At 39.4% G+C, this 19,722-nt stretch overlaps 1 protein-coding gene across 1 annotated transcript in view; it reads left to right on the forward strand.

Moving 5' to 3' along the window:
• The window catches only part of grik4 (glutamate receptor, ionotropic, kainate 4), a 385,301-nt gene that overhangs the window by 341,853 nt on the left and 23,726 nt on the right, over positions 1-19,722 (forward strand). The window contains exons 12-13 of the mRNA XM_060887855.1: positions 6,012-6,119; positions 14,842-15,045. Coding sequence (XP_060743838.1) covers positions 6,012-6,119; positions 14,842-15,045 — 312 coding nt within the window. The remainder of the gene's footprint in view (positions 1-6,011; positions 6,120-14,841; positions 15,046-19,722) is intronic.

Genomic DNA, 19,722 nt, shown 5'->3' on the forward strand with positions numbered 1-19,722 from the left:
TTGCACTTTTAACTGCACACCTTGTCACAAAGCAACTTTATAGTGTGCAAGCTAGAGGTGATGGTGGCAAAGAACAACCTTGAGACAACTTTATATAGTAAGATTAGAAATCATTATTCTTCCACAGTTGTATGCTTTAAATGTATGTCTTTAAATGTAGGCTACATCTATATCCCAGGAAGCACAACTCTGGAACCTTTTATCATTAACCCACTACAAACTCATAGTTGCGGTTCCTGGGATTACTTCCATTTCATCATTTTTCTTATCTAAGCTTTACTCTTTCTTGATTCTCTAATAAAGCGGAGGTCACACTACATTTTTCATTCCGCTCATACACTTGCTCATGCTGGAGACCAGGTACATAACCTCAATGAGAAGAAGTTTCACATATCCCAAAGTACTACAGTAGCTTGGTGAGCTCCGGCCTGCAGATTCATTGTGTGAATAGGACGTGTGACTAACACATAAGATTGACGCATGACCGTGACTTGTTCTGATCAGCCAAAATGCAGCTTTATCTTTATCAACCATCCAGTCTTATACAACACAGCTTTAAAAGGATCTAAAATCAACCTCAAAAGAGAAGATGCCTGGTTTGTGGTGTAAATAAAAATAAAAAAAAACACTCCTTCTTGACACGTGACGTCATATCCGGTCACTGTCCGTGTTTGCAGCGCTCACTGAAGAGGTTTTTAATGCTGAACATAGAACCTGATCTCCTTTAAACTCAGACAACACTAATTTTTAGTTCTGTGTCGGCTTTTGAGTATCCGAACCCCCGATGACTATTCATGTCTTCTTATCGATTTCCTCATCAAACACTTTATCCCCATTTATCCCCATCCACCACGGTGCCTCCATTAGGGACAGATTTAAAGACAGGAAAAGGACATGGCTGAGGAGATAAATTGGCCTTTTTTCTCTAATAGCGACTCCCATGTAAAGCAGTTGCAGGAGTACACAAACAATAGCGAAGGACCTAAAAGTGATTTTGCACAAATATATCCTTCCGTTCGGACCGTAGTTTTCTCTAGGTCATCTATCTGTAGCCTGCTTAAAAAATGCTTAAGCAGAAGCACTGAGTAATAATCTTGATTTATTGTACCTGCTGGTGCAAATGAATAGAAATTTTCACTAATCACAGGTTCTTTACTAATCATAGATTGTTTTAATTAGCAGGATGTGAGCAATACAAAGCCATTGCTCCTCATTTGCATTATTGTTTTCCCTCCTGTTACACTTCCTGATTGTAATTAACAAACCGCTCTTTTAGTACCTTGTGTGTGCTCAGCGTGGCCGGCTAGTCCGTTGTTAAATCATTTATTTTCCTTTTTTCCTTCCGTAGACATTTAATTACCTGAAGATTTTAAAAGCATTAAATTAGCTGAACTTGTTCACTTGTAAATCAGTTCAAATCAGAAATAAAGACTCAGTAAAAACGTCATTATGTAAATGAAGAAAGTTAAAAACAGGGTTGTGTATGAATGTAATTATGAGAAAGGCCTAAAATTCTGTTTATCTTAATCGTTTTGTTCAGTAATGTCTATGAATTTATTCTGTAAGTAAAGTAAAGATAAAAGGAAAAGTATACACACATACTGTAGGTATATGGGTGAGGAACCCAAAGGGTACAAATGACTGCCTGTTCTGTGAATTTTGGCCCTCACAGTTTATGTATACACACACACACACACACACACACATACACACACATGTGGGGCACATTTGCTTTGCACCTCCAAAGTTGGGGATTTGATTCCCGTCTCTGCCTTATCAATGTGGAGTATTCATCTTATCCCCTTTCTTCAGGGGATTCCTCCAGATTCAGCAGTTTCTATCCCAATAGGCTGGTGGGCATCTCTAAATTAAAGTGTGTGTGGGTGAGTGTGAGTGTGTGTGACCGTTACTCTGCAATGTTGACCAGGGATGACCAGGGTCATCCAGGGTGTCCCTAGCCTTTATGTCCGTGTCCTTGGTGTCCATGTCCTGAGTCCCTAGCTTCTCCATGAACCTGTGCAGGATAAGCAGTACAGAAAATGTGTGTGTGTGTGTGTGTGTGTGTGTGTGTGTGTGTGTGTGTGTGTGTATACAGAAATAGATACAGGTATAGTATCCTAATTTAAATGACGTAATATTTTAATGCACATAATGTTTGTATGTCTCCTGAGCTTCATGTACGACTGCTCACTTGTTTAGAAAAAAAACTCGTCTGTTTTTTTTTCTTTTAAGACACATTAGGCTTCATTTATCAAGGTGTATAGACATTCATTCATAAATCAATTGTAGGAGTAATTATCCAAGCATTCCTGTAAGTTTTGTGTTCATTTTTCAGCTCAGCGGTCTAACTAACGTAACCCTCGACTGATCATATACATGAGTGCAGTAAAAAGCTCTTTAAGTGTTTCAATATATTATTAGATTTGGTTATATGGACCTGTATTTATTTACTTCCAATTATGCGGTCTGTACAACACAAAATGTCGAATTTGTTTTTGTCTTTTTTTGTGCAACAGTGTTGACAAATATATGTGTGCAGTTTGCATTGATCGTTTTATCATCCATGGTTTTCCATAAGCCACTGCTCCTGTGTGCTTAACACACTCACCTGAAGCTTCAATTATGGTGCATTTTCTTCCTGATGGACGATGGCTAGACGCAATAAACACCCTGTCCTTGTCCACATGTCCCTTCATTAGCTCTCTCTCTCTCTCTCTCTCTCTCTCTCTCTCTCTCTCTCTCTCTCTAACTCTCTCTCTCGCCAGATGTGATTATGGTGCTTGATTGAGCGCCATGTTTCTCTCACACAGCTCTGTGTGGCTTTCATTCACAAAGGCATGGTGGCATTTCGTCCACCGAGGCGAGGAATGAGAAATGGAATGAGTGTTTTTTTTTTGTTTGTTTTTTTTTTTTATCATATCCTAAAAGTATTTGCTATATTTTATTCTTTCTGTCTTTTTTCTTTCTTTCTTTCTTTCTTTCTTTCTTTCTTTCTTTCTTTCTTTTTGCCTTTTTTTCTCTATCTCCATCCTTTCTCGTTATATTCATTTTCACCTTGTATTTCCATCTGCTCTGTTACTGGATTTTGGCATCTATATCATAAGCTTTCTCCCTGCACATCTGATATTCTTGCCAATGGGATACTGTGCACAGACACTGTAACATATATAATAAAAACAACTTTAAAAGCAGCTACAGTGAGTTACTAATGTACTGTATGAGGAAACGGTCGTCCTGGTTTTTGTTGACTCTGGGAACGATTCTTTCTTTGTATAAGTATATGTTTGTATAGGTTTGTCCCAAATCGCACCAACATTCAACTGGAAAAATAAAGTGCGGAATGTTGAACACTTCACACACTTGGAGGTGGGCGGAGCTACGATTCATTGAAACCCAGATTGGAAAAAATTTCAAGAAACGGTCGTGATCCATTTAAAATGATACTACCTTTCTAAAATTGAGACACTAGAAGGTAGATTACAGTGCATAGTGTAAGACACAGCTTATGATTTTATATGGAATAATCACTGTAAGCAGCAGGGTCAAATCACAGCAAGGTCAAATGCCTGACAGTTTTCTGAAGTAACTTCCTTCCTTTTTGACATACAGAGATGTTAATTATGCACTCATTAGAGTGAGATCTCAAGAACAAGCGCCTACATGGTTTATGTTTATGATCAGAACAGATTTCACAGCAAGGTCAAATAGAAATTGTTTTTTTCATAGCTTCCTTCCTGATTGAAGTATATTTACAGGTTCTGGTATCCAAATTTTGAGATATGAAGAAGGATTAATAATAATAGAGGACTAGACTTCTTAGTGGCGTAGGATTCTCTATCATGTTCTTTTTTTTTATTTATTTTGATGAGTTTGTAATCTGCCTGTGACTGCTTGAGATCTGCTCATTGTGCTGATCGTGCTCTCTCATCACACTCATCAGACTAGTGATTACACACACTTCAACTGAATAACCTTCACAGCACATTGCACTCTGAACACACACTCTGTGTCTTTTTTTTGTGCCAGCTGTTTCCAAGCCTTTGAATTAGTCTTGAGTTAGTCTCTCTGGTTTCACCTGTATTTGATATTGCCCTCTTTAGTTCATGCTGTTTGTTCATTTCCCGACCCCCAGTTTTTCAACTACGTCTTTGGATTACGATTTTGTCGTTTGCCAGAAACAGCTGACTCCTAAATGACTTCCACTGGAGGCAGTCAAATGAACCTGATCACCGATCACACGTCAATCCATACAGTGGATTGTATTTAAGTATTTATGCAGTGCTAACTGATAAGCAATGCTAAGGTGTATGCTGTATGTCATTTCTCCACACTCCTCACTCCTTTTTTCTTTTTTTCTCTACATTTCTACTTTATCATACGGAAATCCCAGAATAGATAGAGCAAACTTTAACAGAGGAATCGTTTTAAAAGTGGAACCAAAAAAACTGAACCTATCGTTGTTTTTTGTGCTTTTTTTAAATGGGATATTTCCATTTGTGGCTGTAGACATTTTAGTCATCTCTGTTGTTTCAGCATGTAAAAGCTAGTCACATCTTTACCACCCAAAGCTGCTATGCCCAATTTAATAATGGACTTGATTAAAATACTGTCATACCCTGGAGGGCAGAAGGGAATTGAGGAGTCTGGAAGGAGGCGTGAGAGTGGGAGGAACGGTATTTATTTGGGTCGCCCTCTATGCTTTTCATCATATCACTCTCATCAAAATAAAAATGAGAAGAAACAACACACACACACACGCACACACACACACATACACACGGGCTCAGCAGGACACCGTCAGAGAAACGTTCCCCCATCGTCTCCCATCTCTACCTCTTTCAGACTTTTAACCTTTCACTGCAAGACAGAATGAGTATAGGTGAGCAAAGGTGTAGACATTTATTTATTACCCAATCATCCTTCAGAGCTCCTCCTTTTATTTGCAGCCGGCTCTTGAACACGCCTCCATTGCCACAGAGACACAACATGTGTGAACGCAGGTGTTTCATCGTCCTAATGAAGATTGCAGTGGTGAAGATGAATACAACAACCTGGAAGATGAAACATCTATCGTTTTTGTTTTTTTTTAGTTGTTTTTTTTTCTCGTTAACGTACGATCTGAAGTCTGCTTTGTCTTCTGTGGAATTTTTCTTTGGAGCGTCCACTGGGGACGGATTTGCAGGAGGTTAGATAAATCGAGCAGCTCCTCCACAAAAGACATCGAGCATGAGGCCTGCTGAACCGTGGTGTTCTGCAATTACACTGAAATGTTAAAAAAAAAAAAAAAAAAAAAAAAAGAATGATTTAGGCGCACAACACACTCAGCTTTTACCACGTATAAAACGAGTGAGTGTGAAAAGGCCGAGCTCCCGAGGGAATACATGGTAGTGCTGTAATGATCAATTTAGTTAATTTCAGGGTTATTTTTGTATAGCTTTCTTAATAATAGCCATTTTCTTAAAGCAGCTTTACAGAAATCAGGATTTAGATCTAGATCTCTAACAAGCGAGTCACAGACACAGTGGGGGAAAAAATGAGGAAGACATACTGCACTGTATACCTTAAAGAGATCCAGACTCTAAAGGAAGCCTGTCCTCTTCTTGATGATGCAGATAGCAAGATCGTTACAGTTTACAGTTGGACAGAGATAAGGCAAACGAAATCGACAGTGCTGTCGATAACAAGCCTGGGGTTTCATTAGAGTTATTGTTTTGATCACTTTGCTTCGAAATTTGTTTCATCTCCCAGCAAACGCCTGATTTGATAGGGATGCTTTCAAGATTTCAAGATGGTCCACTATGCTGCATACCTCTGTGCAGAAACCTGTTGTGTGCCTCTGAGACAGTGTTAATGACAGGTCTTTTGTCATGTTTAATTTTGTATGAACACTCTGCTAGATACCGCTCTGAGGAGCTTACGTAACAACTCTCTCTCTCTCTCTCTCTCTCTCTCTCTTTCTCTCTCTCTCTCTATCTCTCTGTATTTCTTTCTGTATGTGTATGTTGGTGAAGATCGGTCAGTGGCATTCGGAGCAGGGGCTGTCTATGGAGAAAAAGCTTCCCTCACTTAATGTCACAGACACACTCTTCAACGCCACTCTGATCATCACAACTATCCTGGTAAGTACATCTGTTTTCACTCTGCTATTACACACAACAACAGCAACCACACAGACCTGTAGTACATATACAGTGCAATACCTATCCAGTATAAGTGACATCATTAACATTAACTCGCTATTCATTGCACCATTAAAGTTGCATTAGACAAGAATCTTGTTTTTTTGGGGGGGGGGGGGGGTTTGCTTGTTTATTTTTGTTTTTGTTTTTTAAATCATGTCTCTTAACAGTTGGGTTTGACATTTAAAACAGTTCCCATTTTATTTAAAATTTTCCACATTCGTTTTTATTCTTTCTTTCTTCCTTCCTTTCTTTCTTTCTTTCTTTCTTTCTTTCTTTCTTTCTTTCTTTCTTTATTTATTTATTTATTTATTTATTTATTTATTTATTTATAAAACTTGTTCTACATACTATCCAGGTTGTTTGTACACGTAAATAAACGTAAGGAATTAAAAAAAAACAATTTGCCTATTACACCGTTACTACACCATTAATAACACAGTAATTAACACAAATAATCCTAATACGGACCTGAAAAAGCAAATAACAAATAGATGTGTTAACCAATAATAAGACAAATTAAATCCAATATGAACAATTGCTTTTAATTAATTGGACAATGGATAAGTGGCAGTTCCTAAGTGAGACTAATTGGTGGTTTTCAATATTTATACCAAGAGACCTGAAGTCTTTTGATAATGAACATTAAGTAACATGCTATAATTTAATTTATGCTAATTAATGTGGACTTGTTTTTTAGGAGCGGATGGAAAATTAACATAATTTTCCTCAAGTGTACTTAAACCTCAGACTCAGTCAAATAAGTGATGGAGAAAATTTGAGAGACTCCAGATATAATGATATTTTTCACAGATTTCACAGGTTTGGATTGTCCTTCAATTATTAACCCCTTATTAACCCTAACCCTCATCCCTAGCATTACAAGATTTGCGAGGAATAAAACTCCACGCACTTTCAGGTTATGCTCAGATTGCACTCATTGGTGCTGACCAATCAGTGACCTAGACAGGAATTCATTTCTGAGAAGTATGATGAAGCATAGAAAATAAAATCCCTGCATGACCTGTACATTTTAAATCGATGCGTTTATGCATGTTGGCTGGATGTCAGATAATATCAGTTATGCATGTCAGATAATACCCGAGGCAGTCCATATTTATACTGTTAATAGGAAGGAGAAAAAAAGTTCTTCATGGCAGTTTTACTGAAAGTCTAAAGTTGAAGACTAGGAGAAAAAAAAATGATCTCATAATCCTATGAAATCATATCTACACGTCTGTTTTTGTCCTCCTAAACTTCATCGGCTGTTATCTTCTAATATAACTGTGCTGAGTGTAACTCGCTGGTTAGTAGCTTACAGAAAGAAATGGGTAAAAATGCATGATTCCGATTGGTTATTCCTGTTTCATTACATCTTAGCAAGCAATCAGATTTATCTATCTATGAAAATTATCGTAAACCGAATATAAGATGATTAATGCTGTTGTCTGCCAATAGAAAGAAAAGATAAAGTTAAAAAATTATGAAAACTATTTCTAGAAATAGGCTTAATAATCTTTAGATTTAGTTTCTTGTATTGTTTTAATAGAAACGCTAGATCATTTAGGATATATTCAGGATATTTTAACTTTGCTAAGATGGTATATTTCACAGTGCAGGTTAAAAGTGGGACTCCTTTTGCAGGATGGGCCTCAATCAGAATTAACAGCACAATCGTCAATCGTACCACTAACCCTCCTGTGTGGACCACAGAAATTTTAAACATCCTGCTCAGGGGTGCTGTTATCATTCAAAACTGCTCTCTTATGGACTAGCAGGTTTCACTAATAGCTCATTTTACACCCAGGACCCACTGCTGATGTAAATAAGGTTTCATCTCTTATGCGGTCAAGAGCACTGACCTGCTTAGGCAGCGAGTAGGCGGTGGGATAGCGAGATATCTTCAGGAGTCCCGGCCAGCAATTGAAGATGTAATCCGAGGCTGTTATTTGGCAGCGATTTTGCGCTACGCCTTCCTTGCCCTATCACTGAAGGGAGATGGAACTCTCCTTCCATCCGCAGCAGCCCGAGGGCTGATCTTATCCTGTAACAGTGGGTCATGCCTTCCTGCTTCTGCTTCTCATATCAACCCATAGAGAGAAAGAGTGAGAGAGAATACAGATTCAAAACCATTTGAAGATTTCAATTGAGAAACAGTGCATAAGATCCGATGCATTTGCAGCAAACTCAGTGCTGTTAATAATGATGCTTAAGTCAGGTACAGGCGTTTCGTTGATTTATTGCATCCTGTAATTTATTTTTTATTTTTGAATGATTGTTCTCTTTCTAAACAAATTTTGCTTTTGTGATTTTTGTCTTTAGGGTGGATTTTTTTTTTTTTTTTAGTATTTTTTTTTTTTTATTTAGGAAAATGTTTCCATTTCTATCAAAAAAAAAAAAAAGAAAAACTAGGGATAATATGTTCATCCCTTATTATTGAATATCCGTGACTCTAGGGCACTCTCAACTACATCCCCAGCTCCCTGCATTTATAGTTATTTATCCTATAACAAAGTGTATGTCAGTATCAATAGTGATAATAACAAAACAACAACGAATAGCATTTCTACGCATCACTATTTAATACTGTTCTAACATCCTACTTGCTTACATCCCGGACCACCAGGGCTGTTTCCTTCAAACCTTCCCCATGCATTTGCTTTATAGCTGAGCAAACTCATGGCATCGTGACCATGACCTCATGCGTAGCCCATAAAAGACCTGCATGAGTCCACGCTCATCCTTTTTACCATTCTTATCTTGCTGAGATGCGTAAGAAGAAGTTTCCTTATACTACGATGCATAAAACCCATCCTTCTAAAAAGATTACAATAAAATCTGCACAGTCAATGTTAGTGCATTGATATGACTATTACTTTAGTATTCATTTATTAGTATACTGTAGGCATGCAGCAGTCTTTTGATTTGAGCAGCAGTTCAAGAATTCTCCATTTCTTCATTTTCTTAAGTTGTCTGTGCTGCTGAACAGTGCACATGAGCAGTGCTTAATCATAAACATACACAGCCTTGCCCTAATTGCAGCACATCACATTTTGTCGTATATGAATGAACTTCTGTCCATTTAGCAACCTCCTCCAGCGCTGTCTGGCGTTGCAGCTGTGCAGTGAAGTGCAGAGCTCAATGAAGATGCCTTAGCTGCCTCATGTCTACAGACAGACCCTGATCTACTGTCAGTGGCTGCATTTCATTTCCTAACACTGAAGCCCACCTTAGTGCTGATAGATTGAACAGTGAAGCATTCTGAAGAGCAGGGTGTGAACCCCAGGACCCCATCAGTAAATGCACCACATGTCAGGCCATCATGGCCAAATTTATTCCTCCATCTAATGCAATAGATCAAATGCCGAACCAGATTTAGTGTAATTCAGCCCAGTAGTGCCGGCTATACTATTTCCTATTGGACCCATTCCAGAAAAGAGCTCTTCTATACATTTGAGATATGTGGAGACTACAGGGCTATAAAGTGGTTTCGTACCTGTAGAAAAAACGCTACAGACAAATCTACACTATGCCTAACCTGAACCACAAGAGTATCACACTTATACATAACACGCAAGACATGTAAATGTAATCTGTAATGTTAACATCAAGGCACATTCAAAGAGATAATGCCCATGATGGTGCAGAGGTCTGACAGACAGCACAACATCTCACTGTCCAACAGGTAAATAACAGTAGCTCTGGGTGCAAAACAGTACTTTTACATTAGGAGCTGGACTTGATACTAGGCAGCAACTTGTCATATAACAGAAGATTTCTTCCCATCCTGCGGACAGATTGCATATCGACTTTTTCTATCGGTATAAACTAATGAATTAATTTATCGCCACAAGTCTGATTGAAAATGAGTCAGGACACTGTTGACTTTCAGTTTAAGATGTTTTATATATATATATAACGCTTTCAGATTTTAGGTCCTTAGAAACAAGCACTTGGTGCATCTCATAGAGAAGAAATGGGTTTGATATCAACATTTACTTTGAAGATAGAAACATTTTTTGTGAAAAAAACTGTTTTTTTTTTTTTTTTTTTTTGGAGAGAAGCTATATATCTGCCAAAGACAGTTAGCCCATAGGGTAAAAGACAGGGTAACACAGAACATCGGTATTGTCTTATACAGAGCCGATCCTGACCTCCCTGGGGCCCTAAGCAAAACTCTGCTAAGGGGCCCTCCTACCTGACCCGTGAGCCATGTAAACCATTTGCCACACGTTCACACTTGCACTGGCCTCACTGCACAGCTAATTTAGCTAGTCAGATAGAGACTAGAAACAGAATCACATCAACTTAACTTTACTGTTATTTGCTCTTGCTGACATCAAACTTGAAGAGAACACAAGTTTACCTGATTGCTGTTCTCGCATTTCACTGTCATTTTGTTTATTTTTTCTCTTTTCATGGCCAGATGGATAGCTCCGCTTCATATTGTCATCTACACAGTAAACATTATCACGCGCTGTAAAATGAGGCAGGGGAGGCGGGGCCTTGCGTAATTTGCGGGGCCCTACGCAACTTGCGTAGTGAGCGTATAGGGCCAATCGGCTCTGGTCTTATAACAAATGTTACTAAACTATAGGTTGAAGAACTGCTGAGACTTGAAGGTTTATCACACTAGTTGACCCGGGGTGATTGTAATCTCCACCCTGGGTTTCACACTGCACCCTGTGTTAACAGTTAATCCTGGCTATTCGTAAACATTTCACACTGTACATTTCTAAACCCTGGATTTACATTATTTGCATATACATGGTGTCAGCAATCACGAATCACCACTGGATAAATAAAGCGTGCGATCACTTTAAATAATGGCTTGTCTCACGCTTCTGCATCAGTGAGAGTAAATGTCAGCTCTGTGGCTCTGTACCTGAGCAGATATTGTTATGGCTCGGCTATGTAATTGTTTTTGTCCTCTTTAACTACGCATAGTTGATCATGCGTTCATCAATATACAGCTTTCGCAAAATGATCAGTGTCACACATTTCCCCCTCACTACGGCTCTTGATGTTCATCATACCCTCATTTCACACTGTACACATTCAGCACTGCGATGTGGGGTTAACACGACAACTGCTCTGGGGCTAAAAGCAGGGGATGGAAGGATGATATCCTGGGTTAAGTGCAGTGTGCAAAGCCCTGTCTATAATATTTAACTAATGACACTTACATGTATTCATTTAGCAGTTGCTTTTACCCAAAGAAACTTACAATTAAAATGAGCAGCTTAATGTCAAGCACCTTGCTCAAGAGTCCATAAGTGATAGCTTGGCAGAGACGAGATTTTTCTACGTTAGTTGCCAATTTTCTTTTTTTATGGTGTTGCAATTTTTCATGGGGAAAAATTAATCTATGGTCCTGAAGTAGACGGAGCAGCGCAAAAGGAAAGGTGACATTCAGAACTGGCTAAAACTGGCTAAAACTGGCTAAAAACTTTAGATCAATTCTTTACAGATATATCTGTATGCAGCAAGGGCCAATGCTACAGCGGCATGAAAACAAAGCACTCCACTTACTTCCAAAGAAATCCTGCACTTTATTATTAGCGTGTCTTTCTAAGTTCAATACAGAAGATCAATTTAAACGCTGAAAGTGATCCGGCGCCATCCGGTGATATTTGTGCAGACAGCTGCATAATGAAAAATCATGTAAACAACTTCAAATGATAAACATTTTATTCCTGTTCATATTTACAGGACAGGATTAACTGAGTTGAACCCCTACGTGTTAATCAACACATTAAATAAAAAACACATACACATACTACGTACTTAAGGTGGTCGTTATTCACACACGATTTCACGAGACTCATCTCATAGTCGTAGCGCTTCATTAGTTCGTGATTAGTACATGTCGTAACTCATGATTAGATCATAGTTATGTAAGTATAAGTTTAGGGATTAGTGCAGGATTATTTAGCGTGTCCCGGAAAGGCACCAGACTCAGAAGGGAATTCCTGCGCATCATTGTTTTCATTAACACAGTAATGTGAAACGGAAATCAGTTAAAAATTAGAAATATTTGGTCTGGTCTTATTGTGAAGAGGAGGTCTGGGATAAGTGCAGGAGAGATTGCATGGTTGACTACATGCATAATTTTCCCTGCATCTGATGAATAAGCAGATAAGAATGTTCTTACCAGACCATGGGATATTCATTCATTCATTCATTCATTCATTCATTTTCTACCGCTTATCCGAACTACCTCGGGTCACGGGGAGCCTGTGCCTATCTCAGGCGTCATCGGGCATCAAGGCAGGATACACCCTGGACGGAGTGCCAACCCATCGCTGGGCACACACACACTCTCATTCACTCACGCAATCACACACTACGGACAATTTTCCAGAGATGCCAATCAACCTACCATGCATGTCTTCCGGAGGAAACCCCCGAGGCACGGAGAGAACATGCAAACTCCACACACACAAGGCGGAGGCGGGAATCGAACCCCCAACCCTGGAGGTGTGAGTCGAACGTGCTAACCACTAAGCCACCGTGCCCCCACCCATGGGATATTTATTTATTTATTTATTTATTTATTTTTAAAAAATGTTAAGCTGTGCACATGAATGTACTGTGTGTGCATGTGCCTTTAAGAAAGAAGGGGGATTGGCTTCTCTCAGGCCCTTTTTGATAATTGAGGTAATTTTTTTTTTTTCTAAAAGGACTGGTAAGAAAGTCTAATGGTTTATTTGACTTATAATATGTACCGATGCTTCAGGCAAAGTAAAAAAAATAAGCCATTGAGGAGCAATTTCAGCACGATCTAATCTCATTTGTCATGGCCCGATTACCGTCTCTTCTTTTTTTTTCCTCCCAGATTCTGCACAGTGTAGACGATCCTGAAACATGTCAAACTTTGTGATGCCGCTGTTTTTTTCCTTCGTTCGATAAAAAGGCTGAGTTTGTTTTGGGTCTGAAAGGCAATCATCACAACTGAGCACACAGAGCGCACAAATACATTTTTGTCCTTTGGGCGAGATCAATTGTTGTGTAGCACAGGAGTGTTTGTGGGAAGCCAGTGTTAACTGTAAATAGTGCTCGCTCTCCAAGCTTGTGTACTTTTGTAATAGCTTTGAGAAGTGTTATAGTGTTGTAGAGATGGTTCGCCCGGGACATCTTTGCTGAAAACAGCGTATTTGAAGCAGTACATATCATTCATGGCCTAGCGATACAGCATGTCGGACAAATAGTAACGCAGCAAATATACGCTGGATCTCTCAGAGCCATCCAGAAGAGAAGAGAAGAGAAGAGAAGAGAAGAGAAGAGAAGAGAAGAGAAGAGAAGAGAAAAAGAAGAGGCTCTTTTAACTTTTTCCTTTCCTCTTCTTTTGTTATTCCTTTTTCCACATCAACCAGGCAATTTCATCACACGACGTTTGTAGAAAATTAATTTCATCTGTTTGTTTTGCAAATCAGCCCTTGTGAGGATTTTTTTTTAGATTTATTTCCAGAAGGTTGCTTTATTATCTTTCTACCAACGAAGAGGGTTAATGTGTAGTCAGCCCACGAAACATTGCTCTTTAATAAGCCTGGTTTAGGGCATCCAGTCCAGCCGGCACACTCGAGTGCTCATAGCAGGCTGGGAGTGATGAAAATTTGCATTTATATTGTGCCTTGCACGTGGCACACTGGAATCGCAGTAGGAGGGTCAGCCCAGTGCCAAAAGGTAACATGCGTCCCTGATTTAATGAGCTGATGAACAGAATGGAAAGATTTGCATTAATTGTCTTAGTTTGCCTCTGAGCTACAGACTTTTTCATGTTGTGCAGTTAGCCATGCAAGGTTCGTGTTATAACCTAACGAATAACGTTGGGCCTCGTGAGATCTCAGCTGCGTTTGATATGTTTGATATGCAAACCAGCTGTTTTTGGTTTGGTAGTCGTCGGGTACAAATCTGGAGTAAGCACTGGATATCGGACAAGGTTCGAGCTCGAGAGTAAATCAACAGCAACATCAAACCTGCAGTAGCAGTCCCACAGCCTTAAGAAGGTTACTATGGCAATGAGCAGGCTGAACATGTCTTTTTGGCATTTTAAATTGGCCCTTAGTGGTACCCAAGTGCACAGGCCTGGGCTTAACATTGAAAATGAAAAACTCTTTACAGACTAGCAGCTCGTACCTACAATGAGTGCAACATTCTATTTCGATATCGCTCTCGTCAAAGTGCACCATGCACACGTCTGTCATTTTATTATTATTATTATTATTATTATTATTATTATTATTATTATTATTATTATTATTATTATTGAAAGACCATTCTAGCTAAAACAAACAGTTCTTTTTTTCCCAAAAGCTTTTACATGGCTGGCTTTACTCCGCGAAGCCTGTTTATCCCCAGTGTGACAATGTTCAGCAACTGATGGAGAGATCCCTGTAAGTGATTTTAACTGCCCTCGCATCTAAAAACTCCCTTCGAAATGAATGTGTAATAAAGAGCACAGATGACAAGATGAAATATCGGTGGCTCCTTTCTTGTGGTTCTGGACCGATGAATAAATCTTGGCTTACCTCAAACGCGCTGTGTAAAAAGCTGTGTAAAAAAAGCTGTTTAAGCTGTGTAAAAAAACAAATCTGAAATTAGGAGCAAACTGTGTGGTTTTTTTTTTTTTGAAGCGCTCAAAAAAGTCTTTCTTTTTCAGGAGAATCCGTACGTGATGCTGAAATCTAACTACCAGGAGCTGGAGGGGAACGAGCGCTATGAGGGCTTTTGCGTGGACATGCTGAAGGAGCTGGCCGACATCCTGAAGTTCAACTACCGCATTAAGCTGGTGAGCGACGGGTTATACGGTGTCCCGGGTGCCAACGGAACCTGGACGGGAATGGTGGGAGAGCTCATCGCCAGGGTAAGTCCCAGTGGAGTAGAAAGACACTAACATCATTAAAAATCCTCAGTTTAGCCGCCAATAGCGGTCTAAAAAATTTGCTCCACTTACTGGGTAACACTTGAGGTTGATGACTGGAATGGACAGATAATACAGTTGGTTTTTTTAATTTGCATTTAGAATTTGCATTTTGTATTAATTCATTCATTCATTCATTTATTCATTCGTTCATACATTCATTTACAGAGCTTTAAATTAGGCTGCTAGTTTGTTTACTATAGTCTGTATTCTCTTTGGACATTTTGTGCAAAATTGCTAGAAAATGTCTGGGGACGGTTTGGGGAAAATGTCTGGGGACGGTACAAACAGAAATATTAAAAGAAACAACTCCAGTGTAGAACCTCGGGGTTCCACAGGCAAGTTTCATTTAGGTGAGCTCCAGGCTTATGTTTATTCAGTCCACACTTTTCAGCACACTTTCAAAAACTCAACATAACAACATGTAGTGAACGGATCCATCCCGGACTCACTGCTTTTGCTCCGTGTGGTTCAAGTTCATGCTACCTGGTGTGTATATGTGTTATAGGTGTGTGTGTCTAGCAAGCTCTGTCTAGCTGTACTCTCTCTTTTTCAATCTCTCTCTTTCTCATTCTCATTATGGTAGTCACTAAAAGCACAAAGTGACACAAATAAACATAGCTACATTAATAAGGGGCTTTTTACACCTGGTCACTTCATGCGTTTTCTGTGATCCGATAGCTATCCGATGGTAAAAAGACCAGGTCTAAATTCCCTCCGAAACATTTTCAAGACGGATATAAATCCGATCGTTCAAACCACTTCAGGAGGTGGTCTGAGACGCATTTCAGATGAGACTGGACAGGTGTAAATGAATGTGGTTGTTCAAGCCACATACGTCAGCACTATACTCCTCCCAAACGGAAGTACGTCACTCACAAGTGACTCACAAGTCGTGAATCGCACCAGAAACAAATAAATGTAAATGCTGTTTTTTTGTAGCATAACCGTCGTAACAAGTTTTTTCGTCTTCCTTTTGATTACATTCTGAAAACTGCATACACCAAAGCGTGTTCCATTTCAATTAAATGAGGTAAAATATATTTGCATTTTGGGCGGGAATAGAAAGATGGGATTGATATCTGATTCGCCGATTCGCCTAATGTAAATGGAACAGTTTTAACAAATCAGATAACTATCAGATCAGAGAAAACACATGAAGTGACCAGGTCTAAAAAGGCCCTGAGACACAGGTAAGAATCATTATTGTTACATGTCGGTAATTTGTAGAGGAGGCACTTACAAGTGCACGAAAATGTTTATCGTGAGATGAAAGAAACACAAAGACAATGAATGAGAAACAATGAGGCTAGAAAACAACATAACCCTGTGACGAACAAGGAGTACAACCGAGACTATGTCATGTGACATAGTGCATGCATTGAACACGAGTTACATGCAATGGCTTGTGAGTTGTGTTGACCAGCATGACACACACCATACACACAGATACAGAAACAAGTGGCTCGCTTTCCTTCAGGCAGTGAAGTTGTTTTCCAAAGCGTCTAAATTCTGGTTGATCAACTACCTCGGGTCACGGGGAGCCTGTGCCTATCTCAGGCGTCATCGGGCATCAAGGCAGGATACACCCTGGACGGAGTGCCAACCCATCACAAGGCACACACACTCTCTCATTCACTCACACAATCACACACTACAGACAATTTTCCAGAGATGCCAATAAACCTACCATGCATGTCTTTGGACCGGGGGAGGAAACCGGAGTACCCGGAGGAAACCCCCGAGGCACGGAGAGAACATGCAAACTCCACACACACAAGGCGGAGGCGGCAATCGAACCCCCAACCCTGGAGGTGTGAGGCAAATGTGCTAACCACTAAGCCACCGTGTCCCCAATGATCAGATCCAGTTCCTTGTAAAAATGATGCTAAAAAACTTTTTTTCTTTCCTTCGTGTCTCATTATTTGTGACATTTTGCCAAATCATACAGGGTTACTGTAATTAAAATCTGCTAGACTTGAGCGTATCATGTGCTGATAAAGCGAGCGATAGTCATGTTTACTCCTTCCTCTCAGCCACAGGTTGCTTGTCCTAATGAATTTCAGTTAGCAACCCCAGTCCTGAACAGACACCCACACAGACGTGTGTAAAGAGGCTCAGCTGAGCATGAAGGCCATTAATCCTGTTCCGACACCCACTAACCCTCACTTGATAGAAATTTCATACGCTGTAAATTCCGTTCAACGCCGTTGACCTTTTCAGCGTTGATGTTATTCATTTAAAAACAGTCACATCAGGCTACTTGATCTATTCAAGTGTGTTTTTTTTTTTTTTTTTTTCGTTTTTTTGTCAAGTCTTCTCCGCAGGGTATTGGATATCATTAAGAGGAGTTAAAAGCGTAGAGGTGATGTGATGTGTTTGGAAAACTGAGTTGTACTGTAAAGTTTCCGGGCAGTTCTTGCTTTTAATTCGAAGAGGCGGATTGGCTTTTGTGAAGTTATCTGTCTTAATTCTGCAGGCTAATGGAGGGCAAAGCCATTAGCAAAATAAAGGAAAGAGTGCCGCCTCTTATTATTGTCCTAGTTTATTTTGTTGATATATTCTCTGTACAACTGACCTTCAGGATTCCTCACTAAATTTAACTGTATCACACAAACAATGGAGGCCAACGAGGGTACAAAAGCAGTGGAAAGGTGCCTTGCGTGAAAGTTTATTCGACTTGTGGCTCATTTCTGTCACATGGATTAGTTGCTGTGAACTTCTGAACTGGCATGTGCTTTTGTCTCAATGCCAAACAGTCTAGGATGAAAGACAGCAGTATCACACATTATAATAAATGTTGGGATGAGCCTTTTGTTCCAGTAATTACACAATCGGCTTCTTTGTCTAGCCGCCGAGCTTAGCCTGTCTCTGTCTGCGTGTTTAGGGATTTTTTGGAACAGCCTCCAGAAGAGAGTCGCTCTGAAGGAATCAGAAACCTAAGCATATGCATTATTCAACACAGATAGCAGGCCACAAAGAAGGAAAGGGGCGAATCAATCAATCCGAGCTTGACTTAAAGTCGTAAAAGTGTGGCAGAGTGAAAAAAGAGCATCGCAGTGAATTGTTTAACCGAATAATGTGTCATGTAATTCTCTGCACTTTGAAAAGTAGAATATCGCGCTAATCGATATTAATGTTCAAGAGAACGGCGGATATTTCAGCTGCTTTTATCGAATAATATTTCTTTTACTCTTGATGAGGATTTGTTTTTGCTTTTCTTACTCGTTTCCTTCATCTCAGTCAAGGCTGTAATATTTTATAGGGACCGATGACTATATAGAAAGAAATCGTAACAATAATGTTACTGGATTGTAATAAAATATGAATTAACGTAGCAAACTTTAAGATGTGTTATTCATTACTAAGACTGTTTCTATTCCAAGATTTAACAAGCATATTTTTCAGTAGCTCACTTTTCACTTCAGTTTGTAAATATCATAAAATGTCAAACTAAGTTCTATAGTTTATATTGGTTTATTCAGAATGTTATATTATATTTCCCATTTCTCAGTAATCTAATAATATTCATTCATTCATTCATATTCTATCGCTTATCCGAACTACCTCGGGTCACGGGGAGCCTGTGCCTATCTCAGGCGTCATCGGGCATCAAGGCAGGATACACCCTGGATGGAGTGCCAACCCATCGCAGGGCACACACACACTCTCATTCACTCACGCAATCACACACTACGGACAATTTTCCAGAGATGCCAATCAACCTACCATGCATGTCTTTGGACCGGGGGAGGAAACCGGAGTACCCGGAGGAAACCCCCGAGGCACACACACACAAGGCGGAGGCGGGAATCGAACCCTGGAGGTGTGAGGCGAACGTGCTAACCACTAAGCCACCGTGCCCCCTATCTAATAATATGTCAGTGTAAAATGTTTTTATTTTATAAGGGTATAAATTGCTTGAAACTGGTTAGTGCTGTATTAGTGAAGCATTAACCTTAAAGCATTACAGCTAAAATACCAAAAGGTTAAGATTTTAATTAGATTTTAATTAGATTTTAATATTAGAAACTAGATTTAAATGCTTTTTCTATTTTTTTCTATTCTAGACCTTACATACCTAAAATGCTGCAGTTTATCTTAATAACGCAATTTTTAATGTCAAAAACTCATGATGTTATTTAAGGAAATTCATTAAATAAAAGTATTGCTTTTATACATAAACCATGAATCGCTTTTAAAGCATGACAGAAATTGGTCAGCTGTTAAAGTTTAAAACCTGCTTTCTATAGTTTCCAATGATTACTGCACTGAGAACTGAGTTCCACAGATATGGACATAGATGCTTCATAAAGATATGAATCATTTCCTCTTGCAGAAAATGAAACCCAGAGAGGAGTTTATAGTCAGAACAAGCCTGGATCTCTGGTTCTGCAGGGAGTTGTTGTTATTACTGACACTATGATGACACAAATGGCTCGCAAGTCAAACATCTTCCCAGTATATATTTGTGGAAGCCTGACCATCACCATCCCTGTGTCCTTGTTGAACATCCCAATCCAGATGTAGTTCCCTTTGTTGTTATAATAATCTCCACTCTTCTGGGACGGCTTTCCGCTAGATTCTGGTGTGTAACTGTGAGGATTTGTGTTCATTCAC

The sequence above is a fragment of the Tachysurus vachellii genome, chromosome 15, assembly GCF_030014155.1.
Source record: "Tachysurus vachellii isolate PV-2020 chromosome 15, HZAU_Pvac_v1, whole genome shotgun sequence".
Classification (NCBI taxonomy): domain Eukaryota; kingdom Metazoa; phylum Chordata; class Actinopteri; order Siluriformes; family Bagridae; genus Tachysurus; species Tachysurus vachellii.